The sequence below is a fragment of the Silene latifolia genome, chromosome Y (assembly GCF_048544455.1).
Source record: "Silene latifolia isolate original U9 population chromosome Y, ASM4854445v1, whole genome shotgun sequence".
In the NCBI taxonomy this organism is placed as follows: domain Eukaryota; kingdom Viridiplantae; phylum Streptophyta; class Magnoliopsida; order Caryophyllales; family Caryophyllaceae; genus Silene; species Silene latifolia.
The window spans coordinates 444,453,574-444,479,458 of NC_133538.1; the positions used below are offsets into that span (position 1 = coordinate 444,453,574).

Below are 25,885 nucleotides of genomic sequence, written 5' to 3' on the forward strand. Positions count from 1 at the left end.
TCATATGAATATATAGTACATATCGTGCTAGGGCTACAACTTAATACGACTCAATACGGGCCTTGGACTGGGCCATACAATATTGCCCTATTCTACTCTATTAATATATCTGAGGTAGTATCTCTTATTGTTTATTTTCTGAGTTTTATTTTAAAGTTTTTGAGTTCTGCTTTAGTATAAAGTTTTTGAGCACATTTACTAAAACATTACACTAAAAAAAATATAATATTGGTCAAAAACTATATTTATAAATGATAATATCTTTCGGAAAAATGTGTATATCTTTCGCCAAAATTACAAGTGTCGGTGACTACCTCGGATCGTAATCTTTTTTCTCGTGTAGACTGTAGACCAATTGAGACAATGTTATACCGATTTGAGGCATTGTTGTGTACGGATGGAGACCATTCTTGTGTAGTTGGTTGTCATGTTTTGTCTAATGTTGATAATCGGAAGATCGATAGGGGGCGATTATACTTGGGAACTAGACGTGTTTGGACGATAGTAGTACTAGGATGGTTGATGTTATGGGAAGGCCTCGTGGAGTGCTACATGATTGCATTCTTTGAAAAAATCAAGTGGGTTTAGCGTGTTGGTTATTTAGTTTACCCTTAATCAATAATCATGATTAGTAGTACTATTAGGATGGTTCTCTTTCCCAAAAAAAAAAAAAAAAAAAAAAAGATGGTTGATTTTCTGAGAATATCTCGTACTTCATGACTGCATCCTTTAAAAAAAACGAAGTGAATTTGGCGCGTTGGTTACTTTATCCCAGAAACAATAATCATGATGTCACTAGTTCGGTATGTCAATGTTAATAGTAATAGAGCAAAACTTTTTGATTAGTTGATTACCTCTTTGAAGAACATTCGCGAAAAAGGAATTACTCATTGTCATCGACGGTAGACACCCCAAGTTACACCAAAAATAAAATAAAACTAAAAGACAATTGATTACGTTGGTATTATTACGGGTACTTATTAAACGACAACAAATACCGTAATGCAACATTTAAAACTCATACCCTTAACCATTTTACCAGACTAATTTTGTTGATTTTGACCTTGGTGCGAAAACCATATGGCTCAGGGTGGCCATGGATGACGGGCAACCATGCGGTCCATGCCTAGGTGAAGTCAGGGTTTCGTGGGTCTCCGACAGCTTTGATTGGCTCCAACCAAAGATACAGCTAAACCTAAACAGGTTTGGATGCTCTTGGTCCTTCATTCTCGCGTAAACACCTTACCATGGTGATCTTGGTTAAAGCTGGCAAGTCTAACCCGACCCGACAGAACCTGAGAATATTGCAACCTAAAAACGACCAGATGACGTCCTGTAACCCGACATAACCCGATGATCAGTGGCCCAAACCCTACCCGATACTGACCCGATTAAACTAATGGCCCGACAATTATTAACCTTAATATTGATCAAAATGAAAGTGTTTGTGTTTAGATTGATACGTTTGACTTAATAATGAAGTAATTAAACCTAATAATGATTAAAAAATTGAAGTAATTGATAAAGTAGTCGGACCCGATAATGACCTGACTCAACACAATTGGCCTGAAATGACCAGACCCAATAACAACCCAAACCCGACTCAATATGATCCGAACCCAATATAACCCAACCCGACTAACTCAATTGCCACCTCTAATCTTGGTACAGGCAACACCCATTATGTTATTATCTCCACAATGTTACTTCGGAAAAGGATTGCATATTTCTCGATTTTATCGCGTTTAGAAAAAAATTACTCCATCCATGTTTCATAGTCATACTGTATTTCAAAAACTTGTGATCTTTTGTTTAACTGCAAATTAGTCTGGTAAAACTATTCGTAATTATATTAGAGGTTAAAATGAAAATCCGTAGCAAAAAATGATTTCACTTATAATTTACAAATAAATGAACTCACATACCTGCAAATATACATCCCTCAACATTCTAAATTGATGTTACCTAATTTCCAGAATCCAAGCTACACAATCTCTCAAGAGTTGGAAATTTTGTTGGACAGCTATTTTATAAAACACAAGCATTTTTCTACGGAACTTAGTCGGATCTTCAAGGCATTTGAATGGACCGGCACATTTGCATTGCGCGGTCAGGTGACGATCCTTGACCATATGGCACTTGACACATACCAAATCTTGCAGATGGTAAAGGCGTTCGCGCTGCCTTGCTATTTGGAGAAGCGAGTTTTCTACCTTCTCTCGGTCGTAAGGATGCCCACATTGTGGCACTCCACATCGCCACTCCTCTGTCAGCAGGGTTGGGTCCCTCCCCAGGTCGAGGTCTCTTACATCGTTGCAGTAGCTATTCAATATAGAGCAAACCAAGAGTTAGCCATCCAAGCCATCCATGATAATTTAAATGAGTATTAAGGGAAACGTAAATTTTATAAATAATTTTGTAAAGTAATTTTATTAAGATTAAAAGGTAAGGACTGAAAAAAGGTAATCTGGTACTACACTGCAGAAACCGGGAACATAAAAAGAAATACAAAGAAAAAATAAGCAAGCAAATTAAAGAGTGCTAGGCTTTAGAATTATTTACCTGCAAATCATGTTGGGTAACACAAAGGACGGATGAGAAAGGCTAAATTCGGCTTCAGGAGCAAACTCTTTGACACGTATATATCGTAACAAATTCCTTCTCATGACCTGTCAGATAGCACAAAAAAGTTGTCACTACTCAGAGAGACACAATAAGAATCAGAAAACCAAAAGAGAGCAAAGTTCATGACAATTCTTGACAAGCAATAGCTTTCCTACTCTTGGAGGAGTTGGACAATATCTCAAGTTAAAGTTTTGTATGCACCCAACCAAGCTTGCAGATAAGCAAATATCTAAAAAATTATGGCCACTATGAGCATTTTCGCTTCAACAAGCACCATACCAAAACAACAACATCAACAACATCAGAGCCTTAATCCCAAAATGATTTGGGGTCGGCTGACATGAATCATCCTTTAGAACCGTCCATGGGTGATCGCACACCTCAAAAAGCGAATAGAAAAGGGAAAAATGAAAAAGGAAAAACAACAAGCACCATACCAACTGATTAAAAAAAGGGTAATGCTAAATACAACCCAGTGGGTTGTATTTAAGCATTAAATACCTTCTAATTTGGGTATTAATTTAGGAATTAAGAACTAAATTACACATTAACCAATACAATCAATGCATATATGAAGAATTTATTTCCTCTTTTGGTTTCTTAAATACAGCCCAGTGGGTTGTATTTATCATTACCCTTAAAAAAAACACCAGCATTATGGATTTATGGATTGCGTCCAAGTTCATACATTTAACTTTATGCCCAGGTTGTAAGAATACATAAGCCAGAACAAGCATCACCGGTATGAAGGTCAAGAAACAATTTCAATGCAACAAGCAAGCTTTGATCACAAAAAAGGACTCCTGGGTCAGGGTGCAACATCATATAATTACATCAAGTTAAGAGTCCTTAAGAAGTGTTACCAGGACATCATGCTGAACATTTTGGTCCAATGCCAAAACAGCACAGACATGCTTGATAAATTCCAATGCGCTGTCCCCAGTATAAACATTTCCAGAAAGTTGAGGATCAACTTTTGATAACTCATCGTTTTGAGGTATCTTCACAGCTTTTGAATGACGGACTATCTCGCGGACGATTGTAAAAAGTTTGTCTGAGAAATAACAGCTGATCTGAAGCATAATAAAGTTTCATCAGTCTAATACATTAACAATAAAGTGTGCCTGCCAACAGAAGATTTCAGGTATTTAATGAATACCTGATCTCTGAGATATTCATTCAAACGTGCCTCGAACTTCTCGGCAACGGAAGCTGTGATCGATGGTGTGCACAGGTCACCATCCTCAAGAAATGATTCATTCGTAGTTTGATTCAGGGCATACTCCCACGGTTTATACATAAACTCAGAGACTGTAACAACAAAATGGTCCTGCAAGAGGGACAAAATAGGGGAATTGTGAGTTTGGAAAGCAGAATATCAAACAATGGAGAAAAGTTTTGCCATTAAACAACTTACTTGAGTTGTCTTTGGTAGGTATTCAGCAATATTCCAACTGGACACAATATCCACTTGAAGTTCACCAGAAGAGAAAGTTGAAGAGCTGGCAGATGCTGCATCGGAATCTTTGGCCTGAATGCCTCCATAATTGTACTACAACATCATAGATAATCTTTGAATTTTTGAGCATGAAAGTAATTTATTACTCATTGTGGTAATTCAAATCATGTTTAAGCAGATGCGCCAATGGCTTTGTTTAATTGTGGATGTAATGCTCTCTCTATTTTTTCAGTTAGGTAGGTTATGTGATCATTGGTATCAATTCAGTCGTAGAAAAGATGTTTTAGATGACATGTGAAAAATAATGTACAAGAACAGATCACCTGATCCATGAAAAGCAAGGAGTGCCAAAAGTGTAGTGGTTCAATCTCAATCCACTCAAACATGTCCCTGTATAGAGTGACTAGTTACTTACCAGTAAATTTGCCATGTAAGAAACAAAGAAAAAAAGAAAAAACTGCAGATGCAGTACCTAGTCTGTAATGCTTTAAGCAAGCGCTCACAGTATGCTCTTGCCGCTGATAAGTCTGCCTTTCCAGTGTCTAGAATAATTTTTGAAAAATTTGCGAAAACAATTGTGGCACCCAATTTACGGAACTCTGCCAACAGTAATGCGAAAACCTTTTGCATCACCTGTTCAAACAAGATCGATTGATATCAGTGTTAGCATTTTAACTTTGAAAAGAAAAACAATACATTTACATCAAGAGTATGCATACATCTGCTAAACAATGCCCAAACAGGTATATGCTCAATTGCACCCCTCACATGCTCAATTGGGCATGTCATGTCCTATACCTCCTCTAGTCTAGTCATATAGATTCATTATATAAATTTCTACTCATTGTAAGAAATAACCCAAAAACATTCCCATGCAAGTGTGGGTCTCATTTCTAAAAAAACTTGGTCCAAAATCACACGTGTATTCAAGTGAGAAGCGGGAGTGCCGTAAAGATGTCAAAGGCTGAAATGAGAGAGGTATATCAGTTTGAGAGAGCAGCAATGAAACGACATCAAGCTCATATAGCATGGTGAATATACATATCAAGCAAAAGCTTTTCTCGTAGGAGTAACCCAACAAATCCGGTGGTTTTATGTAATATAGAAACAAGAATTTACCTTGCAAAGCATTGTGTGAAGGGAGGGATCATGAAGTTTAGACTGTGGGCTGAAATGAGAAAGGAAGGTAACTGATTACGGGTAAGTTCCACCAAAGGCGGATAGGAAATAAGCCTACAAAATCACAAACCTACAAAGCCATCGATAAAGATGTTGTAGTATTGCATCAGCAAAAACATTTCCTGATGTAATTGCATCCTGCAGGCATCTTTGGACCAACTGTTTCAGAACCCAGAATGCAGATCCACAGGAAGTAGTCTCATCAAAACTATATTGATCGCTGGACGTGTGTGGCTCTGCATCTGTATCTTGCTCAAATCCATATAAACCACTGCCCTCAATTTCATTGATTAGACTGCTCTTCAGAAGAGCATTAACAGCTAAGTGATGAATCTGCAAAGCAAAATATTTCCTTAAATTTACAAGCACAATGCAGAGCAAAGCTGTAAATAGAATTCTATAGATCTGAACCTTAAGCTCCACTGTGATCTTTCTATATGCTCCAGGGTAGACTAGAACGGGTTGATTGACCTGTAAAGCACAAACGCAGAGTTAAATACAGACAAATGCAAAAAAAAAAAATTGTTGCAGTGTGAAGTATGTTACTCCTGTCCAAAAAGATTAATGACTTATCATGCACTCATGATATATGAAGATAGATCATCTAAAATAACAGTGCCTAAAGTTTCTTTTAATCAATAAGCTTAGTCGAGTTTAACCACCAATGCAAACCTCATCAACAAAGCAAGAGTTATCTTTGTTAAAGCCACCTAAATCTGGAACACCATCTTCAGAAATCCAGAGTACCTGCAAAAGTCCGAATATCTCTTTTAAAGAAACACACGTAAAGAGGATTCAAAGTTTCGGGCTTTCTTTTACTCTCTATCTTTCTCCTTTTTATTTCTCTGGAGATAAGTAACCAGGTAGGAATAAATGAAAAGACATAAAATCAGTGATATGCCATCAGATCATCCTGATGCCAATGTCGCAAGCCAATTCCAATTTATAACTCTGACATAAGAAATTCTGTCTAGGACAATCTATGTTTATCCCCAAGCACCATCAATCAATACTAAAATAAGAACCAGATGGTACCTGCTGATTATCACGCAGAGCTCTAGAGAAAAAGATATCTATAGTGTATATAATCCAGTCAAGGTCAAGGTTTCCAAGAGGTACCTGTATGACATAAAAAAATTCAAGGCTCATGTATGAGTCTAAGTTCATTTAAGGAAGATAAAACAACATCAATTTGCCTTAGGAAAATTACATGTGCATATCTTGAAAGAGAAATCCTCTCATGCAGCCACTGGGATGATGCTGCACATCTTTGCAGGGCAATTTTTGCAGCAACAGTTTGCCACCCAATAGCCTACATACATGAGAATCAGTCTTACATATTAAAACAAAGATCCGGTGCATCATATAGATGGTAGAGGAACAGTGAGGCTAGGCAGTACCGGATATTGACTATCACGGGCATTGGCAGGGATGCTCACGCAAGGTAGGTCATTCAGAACTTGAATACCGGTCTTCAACAGATGAATACTCGGGCACTCAGTAACAGCAAGGCAAGGACGGTTGGTTTGTGGTCTGAAAATGAAAGGCACATTAACGTAATAAACTGTTTAGCTCATCCGAAATAAAGCTTTCTAGTAATAGAACCGTCATGTAAGACCCGCTTCTCCGAGGCCTGATGGTGAAAAACTTCTATCGATGGCATTAGTGGCTGGTGCACTAGGCCATTGTGCAAAAAACATTTTTTTCTCCCCAACATGCACCACATCTCGGAAAGTGGGTCTTACGCAATGGCCAAGTGCACCAGCCACTCTAGTCATCGATGCCCGAACCCGTCATAGCCGGCAAATCAATTCCTCAGTTTGACATTTGCCAGTACCACTCCGTAATGGGAAACCCTAATATTTTGGGACCGTGGCTTTATTGTGGTTGTTAAAATAACTGATACTTCTACGCACAAATTACATCTTTAGTAACACGCATAATCCCCTCAGATTCCAGTTTCCACATATAGATAAGTCACTCAACTAGTGTAGTGTCTTATAGGAACAAACTTTTTACATTGGTATAAGAAAAGGGAAACAGAACTGTAGGTGTTCAAATTACTGAAAAGTCACATACGAATATTAACTTAACTGTAACAACAACAAAAAGTCCATCTTTGCAATCAATTAAAAGGCAATAATGCCAGTGATCTGCCTCCAAATGGCATACCTAACAATAATTTAAGAGTACTAGAAAGTATAAGATCATTTGTCTTTAAACTACGTTAGTTATCTAACAAAGCTGCTTCTGCCGGCATTTTCTTAAACTATTTCCACGGAGAAAGTATTCGTGTGTCCCTGAGTTAGTTTTCCTACCGAGTGGTGCAATAAGTGGGGGTATCATACTCATACCCATCCTGAAACATAACCTAGTGATTAAAAATCATATCTAGAATGAAACCTGTGTTTGCTAATAGTTCTCTGCATAATCCTTTCAGCTTCATGATTCTCAACAACATAGTCAACCTGAATATGGTGTGATGAACATTAGTTAAACATGTACAGAATAGAAATCCAAAAATTTCGAACAAGTTTCCAGACTTGCCTTGTATGAGATGACACCTTGAGAAATGGAAGGATCTATGGGCAAAGCTTGGCAAGCTTCATGATAAAATCTCTTAATGTTAGTAGAATTCAACCCTTTATTTTGATGGGGATCAACTACAACAAAAGAAATCATACTAGAAGCTGGGAAGTACCCTCCGTATACTGCCCGCCCTTCACAACAGCTGAGAGAGAAGAATGAACAGGAAATTAAATATTTAATATACTTATTACGTAGTACTTGCAAACAAATGTCCAGTCAAGTGAAAGAAAATTTATAGCCATGAACTAAAAAGTAGCAAAAGACAAAAGAAATTGTACCCTGCTTACTCATTAAACAGTAACTGATCAAATCTACGTGCGTTAATGTACGTGTTGAATAAGAAAATCGAATAATTTCAACCATGCATATTGTTTATACCCAAGATGAACCAATGAGTTGCTCTAGCCCATCAAAAGGTTGTAAAGAAATAACAAATGAAAATATTTACCTGTGGTACAAGTAAAAGAAAGAGAGGGACATCTCAAGATAATGGCATTCAGCCGTTGTTTTCATCTGCAGTTCATTTACACTCCACTCAGCTTGGGCATTTCTTTTTTTTGCACCTTTATCCACTTTACAGACACAGCCTATCTGGAGGACAGCATTAAATTCTGGAGGAACTTTGGTTTCATATATGCCCTGATAATATAATAGCATCATTGAGATATCAGGGATAACAGACATCTGCAATTGGCATCTTAAGAAACAGAAAACCGACAATTCAGAATGTAAGATCACAGATGTGCCCCCTTGTCTACAAAACCCAATTGAAATTTATCACGGGATCTAATAGAAGTAATTAGCTATTTGATCCTCTCACTCCTATGTTTACATTTTTAACGGAGCCAAAGATTAATTATCCTTTGGTTCTTGTGACCAAAAATAATATTTTTTTGGTTCTAAATATGATGGAACAAAACAAATTGGCTGCACTTAAGTTGTAAAATACCATCATTTGATTGAAGTCTCAACGTGATTTCATTTTGGGTTATTCGAAAATTGCATCTTTACATTATTAATCACAGAAATCTCGACGGTTGACTGTAACATAAAAGCATCATTGTAGTGCCTTTTACAAGAAACTACTACATGACGTTTCCTATTTTTCTATTTCAACCATGCCCAAAATAACAGCTTATGCAGAAAAAGAAGACTCGTGTAAAAAACTAGCCTCTCTACGTTGTTAATCACAGAGATCTTGCTTGTTGATTGTATCATAAAAGCATCAATGCAATGCCTTTTACAAGAAACACGTACATGCCATTTCCTATATTACCATGTCAACCATTCCCAAAATAACAGCTCATGGAGAAAAGAAGACTTGTGCAAAAAATAACGGAGATAATCAAGGTGTTCAATGATCAGACCTCTACTTCTGGATCTGCAAGATGGGCCATTAGTCTCTTGCTTTCTTCTCTAAATTTCATCTCGTCTATGATTATCTATGGAAGAAACAAAAACATATAAAATATAAATAATTCCCACAATTACAATTAAAACAGGAAGATGTTGATCTGCAGCACCTCAATCAAGTTATAGCTGCGACCTCCATGAGGGAGAATCTTGTTAACTCGTCTTCCAGGAAATTCTTCAGTAGCTCTGGAGTTGAGGTAGAAGACTCTAGGAACACTGATGGGAATCTTAAGCATACTATCCTCCACAACAACCCATGCAAAAAATTGACCAGGCAGATCACTTGGGACCAGCTGCAAAACCTGAACGACAACAAGGAATCAGATGCAAGAGTAAAGCCTACTATTGAACACACCACCCTGAAATACGTGGAAGGCAGTAGTACCTGCCAATAGCTGCTTGTGAGAGACAATTCCTGCCTCTTGAAATATGAACTGACCCCAGATCTCCGAATATTTTTCTTCTTATTATTCACACATTCACGTATATTAGAAACACCAGGACCATGTTTTGATGTTTTTGCATCGCACAACCTTTGTCTTTTTCTCTTCTCCCGGTTATCTTTCCATTTCCGCTTCTTTTGCTCAAGCCATCCTGCATAGTCAACAGTCTTATCTACTTCCTCAACTGACGCAACATTCTGAAATTCTACACCACCGTCACGACCTTGGTCATGTATTGTCTGGTTAGAATCTCGTCCATTAACTTCGTAACTTTGGACAACAGGTCTACTGCCAACTCCAGCTCCATCCAAGTTTCCAAAGTCCTCCATATCGGTGATATTGTGTTTATTGTTTCTACCGTTTACTGAGCCAGAAGTAGCAGCACCATCTTTTTCTAAAGCATCTCGTTTAGAAGAGAACAAATCCTTTATGTTCTTTTGCCGAAATTTATCCTCTTTTTCTCGCACCTTCTTGTGTAGCCAATCGGGATGAACGACCCTGGGTACAGGATTCGTTACCTGACACAGACGATAGTTTCAGAATAGGCAACTGTATTACAAAATTAACGTACACAGCTACACAAGTAGCAACAATAACCTTTTGCATCGCAGCTGGAATAGTAATGATCTTCTGAATGGCCGAACTAAGACGTTGTTTGTAATAAGACCAATCAATGATGGATCTAATGCCTACATCTGATGAGATCTTGCACCACTTCCGCACGTAGGATTTCATGGTTTCTGTAATCACAAGAATTAGCCAGCTTTCATGATTTCCTTGGTAAAAAGAATTAGCCAACTTTCAGTCAACTATTCAAATACTGGAAATTTAAGTTGTGGCAGTACCGTTTTCAGTTTCAAATATTGCAACTGGAATCGCTCTCTCACTTACTGGTGTGCCCTGTCGATTAACAGAAGGACAGCAGTTGAGAAAGACATTCCAAAGAGATAATAGAGCAAAATTATTGCTAGATTACTATGGCAGGCCAAGAGGGTATTCCACTTACAAAGATATTGAAAAGCAAGGCAGCATCACTCATAAACCATTGAGCAACATAAAGAAAATGAGAAATTACTTCACAACACGTAGAAGGTATTTACCGTTATTTAATGAGATGAATACTAAGAATCACATTCTACAGCTGATGCATATAACGTGAAATTTAAAGAAGATGAGCTAAGGTACCTTTGGCTCACATGCAACTATATACTGACAGCGAAGCCCCTTATCTTTGACCATGGTATCTCCTAGGAAGTCAGCAAGACGCTTAGCAGTGGTTACGGCACAAGATTTTTGTTCACCATAGTCTACCAAGGACTTGCTCATGGTGCTTGATTCAGAAATGTAATCCAGGAGCTCACTATCTGCTACATCTTTCCCTTGATTCTGACACAGTACTCAATGGGTAAGTATTCTCTTTCGTGACTAAACGTGTATTATGTCCTCTGAGATGACACTTCAAAAGACATACTAGAAAAATAAACACTGATGGAGGGGGGAGGTCTAAGACCGCGATATGATGTGATACATGTAGAAAATCAATTAATAGTTATTTTTCAATTATTATCCCTTCTTACATACATCAAGAAGATCAAGCCAGCGATTGGCAACGTTAGCAACAGCAGCATAGCATTCTTCCAAGGTTGATCCATCCAGAAATTTGTCAAACATCTCAGCCTACAAACAAAAGCATTCTACATTAAATTGTTTCTACAAAAAAAAAGGTTTGACTGCTAAACTAAATACAAAAATAATCTCACTGAAGACAAAAAAAAGAACGCAAGATAAATGATTGTCACTGTACTGTGCTTAAAAGGGGGGTTTTAGGAAAGGGTTTTAGATGATGTTTGGTTAGCCCAAATTTCCGCTCCCTTTACCCCATTTTCAGTTTTGGTTACCCCCTCATTCCCCTCACCCCCCCCCCCCCTAGTGAATGGGATACCCTTTTTTCCCCATTACCTTTTCCTCACCACCACCATCCACCACTCAACCACCACCACCCTGCACCAACCACCAAAATACACCTTCACAACTGGCACCGGTGTCGGCGTCGACGTCCAATCTCCGACCCATCCCGCCGATGACACTCCCTAAAACTTCACCCACCACAACAAACCACCACCCTCAACCCTTAATAAACCTTCTCCCAGCCTCGACATCTCCTTTCCCACTCTTAAACACCAGATCTGGTGTTTTTGAAGGCGGGGGAGGAAATTTCGGTGGTTGAGGAGAGTTTTTAAGAGTTGGAGGTGGTGGTTGATAGGGATTTCGACGGGTGTTACGGATGGGGGTCCAGGAAAGAGTAGGGTGGCTGAGTTGGAGCGCCGCTGACGGTGGCGTGTCGCCGGTGCCGATAGCGGTTCTAGGCGAATGTGGTTAGTGGTGGTTTTCGGTTTGGGTGGATTTGTGGCAGTTTTCGGTTTGGGTTGTATGTGAATCATTCCCTGTGATTTGTTCAACCAAACAAGCAAGTATATCAAAGGGAAACCATTTCCTTTACCCTTGTTTCCCTTTCCCTTTCCGATTCCCATTCCCTTTTCTTAGCGCGAACCAAACACCCCCTTAACTAATACTCCCTCCAATTCATTGGAATCATACCACTTTCTATTTTCATCTCATTTACTGGATTCATATCATTTCCTTATTTGGTAGAAGTAAAACTATTAAATGACCAACAAACCCTCATAAAGCACCCCAAAGGCCCACACTCACCCCTCTTCTAATAAAAAGGGAGGGTATGTTGGTAAACTCCAACCAATTGGCCCACTTTTCTTAAAACTCAACCAAAAATCAAATGCTATGTTTCTAGTGAATTAGAGGGAGTATCATTTTTGACAATTGTCAATCCGAGTTGGCTGATATACTATGTTTAAGACGATTAACCTCATAGTTTGCTATTCCTGCTAAAATAAGTGTATCTTACAGAAGAGCGTTTTAGAATTGCGGCACCGAACTCTACATGTTTAGAAAAAAAAAAAAACTATATACAATGAGGCTGATATGTGTGACGCATCAAAAGGTATCTTACAAAAGTGTTACCTGGAACACCTTGATGAGCTTAAGCTCACCTCTGCGCTTAATCTCAAAACCTTTCAGCTCTGCCAAGGTTCCATCATCGTTGAAAACTGCATACCTCTTCTTGATCAGTATCCCTTCTGCCTTGGATGCAGGAAGAATCATCGCCTACATCCAAAATAAAATAAAATAAAATAAGAACAGAATGACAAGATGCTTATGCTTATCGGACTTAAAGACCGAAAGATTGAAAAAGCAGGCATCAAAACTACCTTGTAAGGACCATCAACTTCAAATTCGATTGAGCATTCATTATGGGTTGCATATGTTCTATTGACAGGATCTTTCAGTGTCTGTGGAAAAGAGATACAACAACATTGCCCCAATGACAAGAGATCAGAAAACTAAATTTATCTTGGGGCAAATGGATAGAAAAGGCACAAAGCAATTTTTTATCCTCTTAAGGCAGTTCAGTGAAAGACGGCATAAAAGATTATCATACATGAAAACAAATGGTGTATTTGGATTATAAGATCCCTCGAATAAATGTTAGTTTTCTGATTAGTCATATTCCCCACTAAACTACCTTTTACAGAGTACCTTTCAGATAGGGAATATATATTCCTACAAATAATGGAGGACAAGCGGTACTCGCTTGCAAAGAATCACAAAGAAGTCCAATTCCATTGAATAAACATTCTTGAAATCCATTTACAAACTAACCCAACTTTAGTCCACAAAGAAGTTAATACAACAATGACGAAGTAATTGAGGACAAGGGGTCATCAATTGCAAACAATCACAAATAAGTCGAATTCCATTGAATAAACATTCTTGAAACCCACTTACAAACTAACCCAATATTAGTCCACAAAGAGCTAGCGGTTCAAACCTTCCCCAAATATTAGTGACTTTTCCCTGGAAAAATATCGAAATTTAATTCTAACAAAATGCAACACAAGATATCTGACGGTATAACATCGCCAACCTCCTCTGCAACAACCTATCTTTGGTATAAACCAAATCTCAAAGCTTAATATTAAGAAAAAAAAAATTATCTTACAAGTGTTGGCATCGAAACTGATGCCAAAAAAATGGGAGACGCAATATAAAGAGAGAGAAAAATTTGATGCTAGTAGACTAGTAGTCTAGTACACATCTCACATCATATAAGCAACGATTAGTTCACCTGATATATTTAGTACAACTAAGGTGAGAGGAAATTAAGGTATAGAGGGAAGGAAATTTAGCCAAGCTGACCTGATACTGATCATTTGTATTATTTCTAGCTACGTCCACATTCAACATAACACACGGATAAGAAATTGTCAGCTTCCTCTTTGAGTCTCTGCCACAAGGAGTCGGTTAAAGAGTCATTAACTTCTCAAGGTAGTAACCGATGCAGCTACAGAATTATGTTGGGGCATGTGGGAAAATCCAATCAGTGAAAACTTACTTTGTTTTAAAGGTAAAGTTCTCAGGGAAAGATCCAGGTAAGGCACACCAGATTCCATCTGTATCTAATTCAAGTGGTCTACCAATTTTCTCAACCAGTAAGCGAGCATTCTGAATGATTTTTGCCCCTGTGTAGGTGACCACACCAGCCATTTCCATGGAGTACCACCTTGCACCTCTACACATGGTTAGGACTAAAATTAGATCAAGAATCAGAAACATATAACAATTTAAGGGGTCTCTTAACCAACTTACTTGCGCATGACATATCCGTAAAAGGAATTGAGGATACACTTATGAGCAAGTTGCAAAGAATCATACAGGATAACCATATTCTGCAAACAAATCATAGACCAAACCAAACAACCCAAAACAATTAGGCAACCATACCAAAGAAGAGATAATCTATAATATGATCTGATAAGATAATATTACCTGAGCCTCCTGGATCTTTATTGGATTCCCACTTGATTTTGCTTCAGACAACTTCCCTTTCCACACTTTGTTGAGTCCTTTATACTCATACCTTCTATCTCGAAAGCTTAAGCAAGAGAGAAAAGAAACCATTCAACACTTACACCTACATCTGTGAAACTCAACCCCTATAGTTCACATTTCATAGAAGTTGAGCAGTCCATCTAAATTAGACAGTTTGTCCTGAATCTCGATCAGTTTAGATTTTTGACAGTATGATTCATTCATACATTACCTCCAAAGGGGTCAGATGTACTTGACAAAAATAGCATCGAATTTACAGATGCTCAATAAGAAAAAACGGGAGAGAGATTCCTTGCGGCCAACAGATGGTAAAAGGAAAAAATCACTGCGAGGCAATGACACCAACCTGCGAACAGTATCAACATAAAAAGAGTTTTCCCTCATGCATATCCCTGCTTCACGAACCTCAGTTGTTGGCTTGTCAAGAACCCGCTTGTATGCCTATGAGAGCAATAGTAATTAGTGCAATCCTCAGTCTAACAAACCCAACACTAACTTCAAAGGCCGGTGCTGATATTACCTTTTGACAGTATTTGCGTAGACGATCTTTGAGCTTTAACTGTTGATCCGCCTTTGGTAAGTCAAGGAACGACTTGGAGGATTGCCCATCAATACTTTCCACTGATTCACACTCAATTTGTCTCTTCAAATGATAATAGTCACTGTATTGTTCACCAGAATGCAGCAGTTAACTCACAAAACTTGAGATTTATCAAAATAAATCAACTTTATTGCAAAAATTGTGAAATACCTTTTCTTAGCCATGTAGGTTTCTCCACGCCAAACCCATTCAAGTTTACGAAGACAAACTTTTCCAGGACGACTAAAATTGCATGCAGTGCAGTCCTCATCTGTAACTATAGACGGGGGCTAGAAGTGACAGCAAAAGTAAGAATGAGCAGCAGCAACAATAACAAAACTAAGTCAGTGCCTCAGGGCTTCCCACAAATTGCAGGGAAAGAGGGGTCGGATGTACTTAGTCATACCCCTAAATAGAAACTGAGTACAGAATTAAATTAAATGACCAGTATTTTAGATACTACTCCCTCCCATTCACAGAATCATACCATTTGAATAAAAAACTCCTCACATATATTCAACTAATGGTATAATTCCACTGAATAGGAGAGAGTACTCTTCATGGAGCCTACTATGTGCTTCTACATCAAAATTATCAAGAACAGCAAAGAAACACCAGTACTGTCAATATACCACCACAACTAATAAAATGAGTGCTGTCAATTAGAATTCTACAAATGTATGTTACATCAGGGGATGATAATAAGCATAGTCTCTTCTCTCAGCTCTTTTATATAAATTAACTGAACTTTTGCAACCTCTCGGGTCAAATAGACATAGCATTAGATTATACATATTATTCAATATTATATCTTCCATTCTTAATGATGTATTAACTCTTTGTAAGATCTAAAACAACCATGACAAACACCTACGGCATTCTCCAAATATGGTGTTATTACTTCCAAATAATAAACACTTATATCAGAAATACTGGGACATAAATTTCTTCACTGCAGTTTACTAAGAATACTAAAGCTGTAGAGCACCATCATGGTCCAGGAAAAGTAAAAAAAAAGTATGCCTTCTTCCATACAAGCTAGCAATCAGCCAATCACAGTAAAAGTTCGCAATCAGTGAGGATGGCTAGCGAGGGACACACCTGAAGCCTATTAGTCAAGATAATGTTAGGGTACATAGCAGCCACATCCAAATGATATATCAGAGGCCCTTCTTCCCGTATGGGTCCATCCCGTAAGCAAGTAAGCTGCAATCCACAGAGAATAGAAATAAGACATGCGCAGAACCAACGAATAACATTCTGTCAAGGTCGTCGGCCATCCCAGTGGTTCTGCGGGGATCTGTTCAACTTTTAGAAATCAGGCCCTTCAAAAATGTAATTTTCACAAACTACACATGATTTAAGTCTATATATACAAATCATAGCATGTTTTGTCTAAAAAAAATCATAGCATGTTGAGAGTATATTTTACTATGGTGTATGTATAATTACTTTAAAATTCCTTGAGATTGTATATTTACTATGTTGTCTAAATAAAAGGGAGAAGTTAAGTTTTATAATTGCTTTTTTTCAGGAAGAATCAAATATAAAAATTATATACCTTTTAAGTAAACAAAAAAGGTTTTGTAGCAGAAGAATATCTAAGGATGTAGTGTGTAATGTTAGAAGGCAAGAACAAAGAAGGCCAACATTAACTCAACTGCACATAGAATGATTTGAATATAGAGGTGTAAACATATAATTAGGAGCACTTAGTAAGTGAATAACCATTGCACTATAGCCAACCTACAGCTACATCCATGTTTAGAAAATAATAAATGCAGCTTTGGGCCCTCAAAAGAACTGGGCCTAAGTTTGCTGAACCGATGTACTGGCAAAGGCCAGCCCTGCATTCTGTGTGAGAGGATGACACTGGACAGGCAAGAAGTGAAATAGCATTTAGTGTATTACAAAACAGAAAGCTAGGAAAAGATCATGTTAACAATTTTTAAAGTACATACAGATATCCATTCCAGCAGAAAATAATACCTAAAGTCGACACTAACAGAGAAAAAAAGATGCACCTTATCTCTAATTGCATCCTTGATTTCATCATAATTAGAGACTATATCCAAGTCCATCTTGCCCTCCACTTTAATTGCATATTGCAGGTCACGATCAAGATTGTCAATGAGTTGCTGAAAATGAAAGACTGCAAGGTTAATTGATTAGACAGGCCAAATTTTGAACTACTGGTGCCAGGAAGTGTCGTGGAAGCAAAAGCGAAAAAGATTTGAAGTAAAAATGCAAGAAAAGTAAATTCAAGAACAGAAATGAAAAGAATAGCAGTACGAGATTCGCCTGAAGAAGGCTAGTCGTTATTTTGGCTTTAAGAGAAAAGTGGCTAGTAGCCATTCTTAATTTTAAAAAGTGTCTCAAACGCGCCTAAGGCGCACCTTGGATGAGGCACTAGCCTTGGTGTGCCTTGCGCCTCTTCAAACTAAGTTGCCATTGTTGGAAGTCTTCCAGACATCGATTTAATGTTGTTCTAGTAGTTGTTGAATAAGAACACTCACTCAATGGTTGTACGGGAATGATTGCATGCAACTGAGAATCCCCCCACCCACACACCGGTATATAATGACTATATGAATGGTTAACTGTCTATGTAATGTATCTAGCATGAGGAAGTTCAATTGTACGTATCCCATCCCCCCCCCCCCCCCAGGGATCATGTTACACCCAGTAACAAATTACATGGCAGACCTGATACGCAGATGGCTCAAGCTTGAAACTGGTTGGAAGATCAGATCTAAAAACACCACTTTCAAGGCATTCCACATGACCACCAATGTAAGTCTCGCTCTCCAAAAGTTTACTGTTGTGGAACTTTTCTGGCTCGGATTGATGTTTGTTAGGACAGATAACATTTGCGTTAAAGGCCTGGAAATGTCATTAAAGGGTTGTAACTTGTAAGTTAAGTACAATATAAAACATACAGTATGAACTGCAAGTGTTAAAACTAACCTGGACCATCAAAAGCATCTCACATAGAGTCCCACTTCCTTTTCGCAAAACCTCGTCTGGCGGCATCGGTATTATAGTGGCAAGAGAAAATATGAAAGGATGAACATATGTCATGTACAAATAATAAGTTGCAACAGCATCAGAGACTGAATATGAGGCCATCATCTGTACAATATTTCAAGGATACACAGGGAGTTTAGAACAGAGAGAGAGTCTAACAGAGTAGAAAAATCACAATAATTTATGAAGTTCACTGAAAGTTGAAAGTTCAAACTATTAGATTACACAACCTAGAAATCAATTTGCTTCACAGCATGCTTCCCAGGAAGACGCATGGCAATTCAAATTTTTCCTTCTATTTTACTTTAAAAGCTTTTTACTGTGCTAAAAACCATGAGACTTGAGACTTGAGCCCTGAGAACATTTTTGTTCTTAGAATGAGCCAACGGGGTTTGATACTTTGATTCATGAAATTTGACTACTTTCATTTTAGAATTTCGTACACAAAACTAGTGAGCAGATATGGTCACTATTGTTTTAAGACGCACACAGCTCCATTTTAAATTATTAAACAGGAAACTAGTTCGTACCCCACAACAGGATTCTAGTTTCATGCTGTCGCACCTTGAGTGAGTACAATACGGGAAGTTATACGGTTGACAAGGCTCAATGTCTCAATGTAATTTTAGTCACAGCAACCTAGAGTCAATGTCCAAAGGAGAGCCAGCTTCATCTACTACTCAAACAGTATATTCCACGAGACTATTCAAGTAAATAAAAGAAACAGTAACAGAGAAAGCAACGAAACAGAAATCCATACCTGAGGTTTACTTTTCGCAAAATCAACCATGTCTTCAGGATTCACCTCCATGGGATCATAACCTAATTTGGCTTTTGTAACAGCCTAAAGAGGTTGGCGCAAGGAAGTCAGTAAGTGTAATGTACATCAATCTAGTCTAGTGGACGAAGCAGAGTACATATCAGCGAGGCCACGTCTCAGAAATGAGAGAATGTGCCCTCTTAGAAGTAACTTTGTTCGCCTACACCCACCCTCTACATAAAGTTCAAAAATACATATGCAAAATTGAAGTATTCAACTAAGAATTGGTGGACAAGTCATAATGTAGACTGCTGGAAAATGGGTTACCTTCAGGCCCTGACTACCCTGAGGGAGATAACTATCACGCTTTACCCAGGCAAAGCAATCCAGGTGGCAAGAAAATCTTGCACGGCATTCACCTTGAACCTTGTCACACTGGAATCCAATCTCCTACAAGTTCCAAGCAAAAAGATGACAATTATTTCTTTATTTTAACATAGAGGGGCAGACTAGGAGTGAAAAAACCATTAACATTGGTCAAGCTTTGCAAAATCAACAAATTTAACATCTTGGATTAAGCTGCAACACTGCATGCTTTTTGCAAAGAAAACCAGAATGTGTTTGACCACACATAATCTTAGTACAATACTACATTAAAAACAATTGATGCTTAACAAAATGACTACCAAAATAATACATACATCACTCATTTTATAACCATGTTCGGCTACTCTCCGCTCCAAAAATGGCCAATCGAAGAAATCTCCATTATATGTCACATATATACCAGGTTTTACTTCTTGCATGTGAGAAAACCAGGATCTCAGCAGCTCTTTCTGTAACAAATAAATTACTTATTAGCAAAGAGACAAGAGTTGCAAAACAAGTTTGCTCTAACTGAACAAAAACAAGCCATATCACCTCATTTTTCACATTTGTAACTCTGAAACATCCTTCGAACTCTGGTTTCGGTGTGTACTCCAAATCCTCTATATCATCCCCAACAAACTGAAAATACAAAACGTAATCACCATGATGAAATGCCATCCTCATAAGAACGATTACACCAATGAAATCTGAACAGAGAGAACCTACATAGCATATTTACATGGTCATAAAACAACAATTTGTCTACTGGTTGGCTGATTGCAAGGAGCTTTAAAGATGGAAAGAGTTAACATGCATTAAGACAAGAGGTAAAATACATACACCACTCAGGAATAACTAGTAAACTGGGAAGAGAGATGATCAAAAGCTATCGTTCACACAACCCACATGATGCGAGATGCTATCAAGATAAACGAAGCTTTGAATATTTCTTCTAATGATTCATATGAGAAAATTAACGAACAAATACTATTGATGCTTGCTCTCCAATCAAGTACAAAAATTGATACGACATTTCGCAATCCAACAAAGATAAAGTAACCTTTCCACTAGAAGTAACTTATAATGTTTTTATGATCAATGAAAAAGCACCTAATCTGAGATTGAATTGAACGAACATTTTTTAGGTATGAAGGGCAATAGTAACACCATCTACATGAGTTAAAAAGCTATTGACAATGTGTCACATTCTAGAAGAACAATCAATGACATAAACTATTAGGCAGGTCCGCGGGTCACATGACTACATTTGGCATCACTGTTGAAAGCCTTTTGTTTCAAACTGCTGGAAATTTTACACCACTTTTATAATCGAAATAGTTTCCAGGATTTGATATTGCGAGACGTTGGGTAAAAGATTCCTATGATGTCAAGTAATTGTCAACATTCTTAAAATTTATGGAAGAAAGAACTGTGCAAAAACTTATTGCACCTCTTACGCAAAAAAAACAGGTTTAGGAACATGAGCAATTAATCTTTTAAGCAAGGAATGGTGCTTAAAACAGTTGGATTTTTCAGACGTACCTCTCGGTTGATAATTAAATATCCTTGCCCGTCAACCATGTATGATATCATCATTATTGAGTCATACTCAGCATCTGGAAATCTCAAAGGAAGTTTTGTTGTCTCTATATCAAATGCACAGACATGAACTTCCGCACGTTGTAGCAAATCAAGTCTCCTATCAAGGACAACTCCAGTAGTAGAAATACTAACATCGTACCATTGTCCACACCTTACATCTGCATCACACAAAAGGCATAAACCATATTTATAGGTATACCGCATGTTACAAGTTCTCAGTTGCAGAAGAACCGACTGAAAAATGTAAACTGTGGATTACAGCGAAGTATGAGAGCATAAGAATACCATTATCAATACAAAATCGAACATGATATGGAACGTCGTATTCACGGAGATCAGTTATACAATCTACAAAATCCTGAACTCTTTGCTCACTGCATATAAAAAAAAAATTACTACAGGTACTGAAAAACCTTTATAGATGGTGATACAAGCCTACTGTAGCTTCTCTATATTAACTCCATGTCCATCAGTTACCTTTTACCCGTGATTATAGACTCATATGCTTGAGCTGCTTCAAACTTTGTCCGGTTTCTTTCAACAACTCGTACCAAGTCATTCCTCACATTCATCAACTGTTGCACAGTGTCAAATGATATCTTCAAGTATGACTTCCGAAGCCCAGATAAGTGGTTTTTCTGACTCCAAGACACACAGAAAAGTTTAGCGATTGAATTATGGGTACAAAACAATAGCCAGTCTCACAGACCAAAAAAAAAACAATAAAAAAAATAGTATAATGCCAAAGCATACGTACAAGATACAGAGTTAAACAAGACAACAGATCAGACTCGATGATAAGGATTAATTGAACTCAAATGAAATCATGCAAGTACTAAGATAGTGTAAAATGATGCCGCTAATCCCTGATATACAGTTATTTTCTCAGCAGTAAAAAATCCACAAAAGTCTCTAAAACTAATAGATCCAAGAGATTCAACCTCAATGTCCCAAACATCTCTTGAAATTAACACCCAGAAACTGATCTCCACACTACCTCCTTTATATAGTAATGAGAAATTGAAGGGACTTGCCATTGACCAAATATACTAAAATCTCAGTTAGAACAGTTGGTGTAGTTTTGCAACTTAGTAAGGCAGTGTTTTCTAAATTATCGGTGAAACTCAAAGTTTAGATTCAATTGGCTGTAAGGGTAGCTTACTGAACACGTTTCACAAGCCATGCCTCATGTATAGATTTTCTACAAACAAAAATCATTAAGACCAATTGTATCAAAATAGAACAATAGAATGTTAAACTTCTTCAAGAATGGAGATGGTTATTCAATTAAACTAACTCCCGACATGTCTAATATTTTCAGTAAATAAATGCTACTGTACTTCGTATGGCCGAAAATGCATTAACTGTACAGCATACGAAAACTTACAAGATCAAGGTCTTCCTTCTCTAATATATCAATTCCGGCAATGTCATTCTCGTACCGTCTTTTTAAATACATTTCTACATCAGTTTTCATTTTATCCTGCAGAATTCCCTCATTCATCATACAGTTGCCAATAATTACAAATCAATACAATTCTAAAGAATCACTAAATAGTACTTACTTTTGTGGCCGCGTAAAAATATGGCCGGAACTTGTATTTAACCTTAAAATAACCACCTTCCTACAAAACCAAACAAAAAGAACACCCAATTCACCAAAAAAAAAAATCAGCTGATTCCAAAATGTCATCACATAAATTATGGTTCTCAATCTTCACTCACCTGAGTAACGAAATATAAATCTACGCAACTGTACACATTCCTCGTCTCTTGATCTTGCACCGACGACTGAACAAAACAAACAAACAAACCAACCAATTCATCAGCCAGTCCACTCCTAAAACCCAAATTTCAATCATTTCCAAAATCTCCCAAACTCAGCTAGAACAAAATCAATCACTACGTCAACTTAAAATTGAGAGATAGGTCCGAATGGCAAATACAGATTCCTAATTCAATAAACAAATCAAACAATGCACTCTTAAAACCCTAATTTTAGTAATTTCCAAAATCTCCCAAACTCCGCAACAACAAAATCAACTACTAAATAAAATTGGGAGAAGGAGTTGAATACAAATCTCTAATTCAATAAGAAAATCAACCAATTCATCAACCAGTGCACTTCTAAAACCCTAATTCAATCATTTCCAAAATCTCCCAAACTCTACTTAATCAAAATCAATTACAACGTCAAATTAAGATTGTGAGATCAAGTTGAATACAAATCCATAATTCAATCAACAAATCAACCAATTCAATCTTAAAACCCTAATTTCAACCATTTCCAGAATCTTCCAAAACTCAGCTAAAACAAAATCAATCACGACAGTAAGCTAAAAAGTAAGAAATAATAAGAGGAATACAGTAGATAAGGTGAGAAGCCATCCGAGACGCTTATCGCCTTCAGTGAAAATATCAACCCCTAATTTAGCTTCAAGCACATCTTCAGCAGTTCGGAATAATTGTTGCTGCTGCTGTTTCCTTCTACTATCGTCTCGACGTCGAAAATCACCGCCTCTGCCTCTGCCTCTGCCTCCGCCAAATGGATTCATGTGATCGGATGGGAAAAAAATGGGAGTGTTTGAGGAGAGAGAGTGTGTGAGGTGAAAGTGTGAATTGTGAGGCGAAATGAGGAAGTTGGGGAAATGGCGGGAAAATAAAAGGGTTTTTGAGGAGCAAAACTGGGTTTTCCCGCGCTTTTTTATGTGTGGGTTTTTTTATATTGACGAAAATGTCCCTCTGATTTGATGTTTGTATTAACTAGTTGTTGCACCACGCCCTATCGGGCGCGGTGCCCCAATTTGTCGAAATGTTAAGCGTAAGTAGGAGTATTACATAACTGGCGGATTTTTTTGAAAATACGTTGTCTAGTGCCAGCTATTAGAGAATAATCGTCGGATAGAAGACGAATGACAGCGCCACTAAAGCATAGGCAGTTTCTTTTTGGGCAAACCAACCTAAAGAACCTGGTAACAATACGAGAAGACTTAATCTTATGCGCTGCTGCCCGACATGTCTCGTAACCAATTTATGGGCAAAGTGCGCAAAAGGAGTCCTCGACATTAGCATAAGCTTGGGAAAGCGTCGTTGCTTTTCATTGAGAAAGATGTTCAACAAGTTTAGTAAATTTTATTTTTTAGTCTAGTAAATTCAATTTTTTAAGTTTCACAATTAAGACTCCCGAGTCCAGAGGCATTTTTAAGAAGATTCACAAGTAGATTACCTCTGGTGATAACAAAAGACATGGGTTTGACATGTCCAACTATTTCATTCATGGCATTGTAGATTTAGCTCTCACAAGTTGCCATTAAAAGTGAGGATATGAAAATTCCATGGGATTGTTGCCCGACAACACCAATGGGTTCATGGACTGTTTGCATATGACATGGTCCATCAGAGAGTGCAATTAGTCCATGAATCATGAAAGTACAAAATTTTGTCAGAAAATCAACAATAAATATTACGCATGTGTATCACTTATTTAAACATAGTTCAGATACGATGTATATCTTTCCTGTTGAACAAGAGGTAAGCACAAAGTTAGGAAATTAGAAATTACGGACAAGACTTTTGAGGAACAACAGAAGAAACTTGTAGAATGAAATGCATCTAAAAGCAGGCAGTTAGTTAATTAGGTGAGCAATCCTCTTTTGGCCAAGGCCCTCATTGAGTGCCGAACGAGCTACTGCTTAATTGATATCCTTGCATCACCTTCAAACTAAGTTGTCGGGTGAGTCTCGTGTCAAATATTTTCAACTTTTTACCTGAAATAATGCACTGCTAATAAGCTTTTCCTAAGCCGATTCGAGGTCCCTCCGGCGCCTGTCTAAGGTTTAAGGTCCCGTATTATGGGTTTGACTTCGGCGGTTTTGTTGTTGTTGTTGTTATTGTTGTTGTTGTTGTTGTTGTTGTTATTGTTGTTGTTGTTGTTGTTGTTGTTGTTGTTGTTGTTGTTGTTGTTGTTGTTGTTGTTGTTGTTGTTGTACATGGAGTAGAAGGGTAATTTTAATCCCGATGCCTGATTGTTCCAACCTTGGTTATGAGAATCACTATGAAGACAACAAAGAGTCTGATACATGACCCATATTTCGTTTCTTCTCCTACTCTGAACTCTTATTTCTAAACTCACCTGACTCTGAATCCCTCCGCTTGTCCCATTGATATATAAGAAGCTTGAATATTCAAATTTCACGGGTTGAGCAATAGGCTCCTCAATTGCAGCTGGTGTACTGTATCTTGAGACCATCGTTGCTCTTAAGCTACGAGTTCTTCCTGTGCACTAAATCCCTGGGAAACAGAGTTGTTGATGTCCATTGCTTCTTCTAGCCTCTGTAGCCAGAGAGCAGGGGAAAAACAATAATACTGATGATATTTGTCAATTAGACTCAGGTTAAACTATTTCTTTAGCAGAGATTTTAACATGAAAACTAAATCTACGGAATCAATACAAACAACAATAAATATGACTGGAAAAGCTATCAAATTTTTGTTTAGTCTGGCCACGTAGTTGGTGAACATCACAAGAATGCAGTTTCCGCCTAGATTACTTTGTACTTTAAAAGACCGCATCAATTTTCATTGATAGGCAAATTACTGCAAAATGGAAAGGTTGCCTAAAGTAGAGATCTACATAATCCATCGTAAACTTAAATTCCAAACTAACTTCCACTATTAGGCGTTCCTAAATGGTCAATTTTGTCATACTGGACTCCTCAATTACCAAATCATCATGTTAAATAACCTCGGTAATTAAACAACACAATACAATACAATACAAGAACTGAATAAATGTATCAACGTTTGCATTCCTTAATTCGTAAACACGAATCTTTCTCTTATTTCTCTAAGAGTTGTCTTTGATTTTACAT

General features: G+C 37.6%; 1 protein-coding gene across 1 annotated transcript; it reads right to left on the reverse strand.

Moving 5' to 3' along the window:
- Positions 1–1,829: 1,829 nt before the first annotated feature.
- Positions 1,830–23,654, reverse strand: LOC141633333 (DNA polymerase epsilon catalytic subunit A-like). Its single transcript, XM_074445814.1, has 48 exons — positions 23,381–23,654; positions 22,740–22,805; positions 22,580–22,639; positions 22,402–22,497; positions 21,492–21,652; positions 21,300–21,388; positions 20,955–21,172; positions 19,965–20,051; positions 19,745–19,879; positions 19,371–19,493; positions 19,044–19,127; positions 18,224–18,388; positions 17,963–18,139; positions 17,281–17,394; positions 16,358–16,462; positions 15,428–15,546; positions 15,197–15,338; positions 15,023–15,117; positions 14,614–14,719; positions 14,434–14,513; positions 14,180–14,356; positions 13,984–14,071; positions 12,996–13,076; positions 12,748–12,891; positions 11,290–11,385; positions 10,894–11,094; positions 10,554–10,608; positions 10,306–10,448; positions 9,651–10,226; positions 9,376–9,567; positions 9,220–9,294; positions 8,301–8,491; positions 7,811–7,994; positions 7,667–7,731; positions 6,664–6,796; positions 6,474–6,575; positions 6,299–6,382; positions 5,936–6,010; positions 5,675–5,734; positions 5,334–5,596; positions 5,204–5,252; positions 4,557–4,717; positions 4,408–4,474; positions 4,043–4,177; positions 3,785–3,955; positions 3,489–3,698; positions 2,563–2,669; positions 1,830–2,322 (listed from the first exon to the last, which is right to left on the reverse strand). Exons 1-48 carry the CDS (start codon positions 23,567–23,569, stop codon positions 1,962–1,964), a joined length of 6,657 nt encoding a protein of 2,218 aa, XP_074301915.1. The 5' UTR covers positions 23,570–23,654; the 3' UTR covers positions 1,830–1,961.
- Between the last annotated feature and the right edge of the window lie 2,231 nt (positions 23,655–25,885).

Bases quoted from the DNA above. Each gene is read 5' to 3' on its own strand.
- LOC141633333 (XM_074445814.1), bottom strand. From the start codon at position 23,569: ATGAATCCATTTGGCGGAGGCAGAGGCAGAGGCAGAGGCGGTGATTTT. The intron at 11,386-12,747 runs GTAACACTTTTG...TTTTGTTTGTAG, and splicing joins AGCTCATCAAGGTGTTCCAG to GCTGAGATGTTTGACAAATT. The intron at 7,732-7,810 runs GCAAGTCTGGAA...CACCATATTCAG, and splicing joins AAGGTGTCATCTCATACAAG to GTTGACTATGTTGTTGAGAA.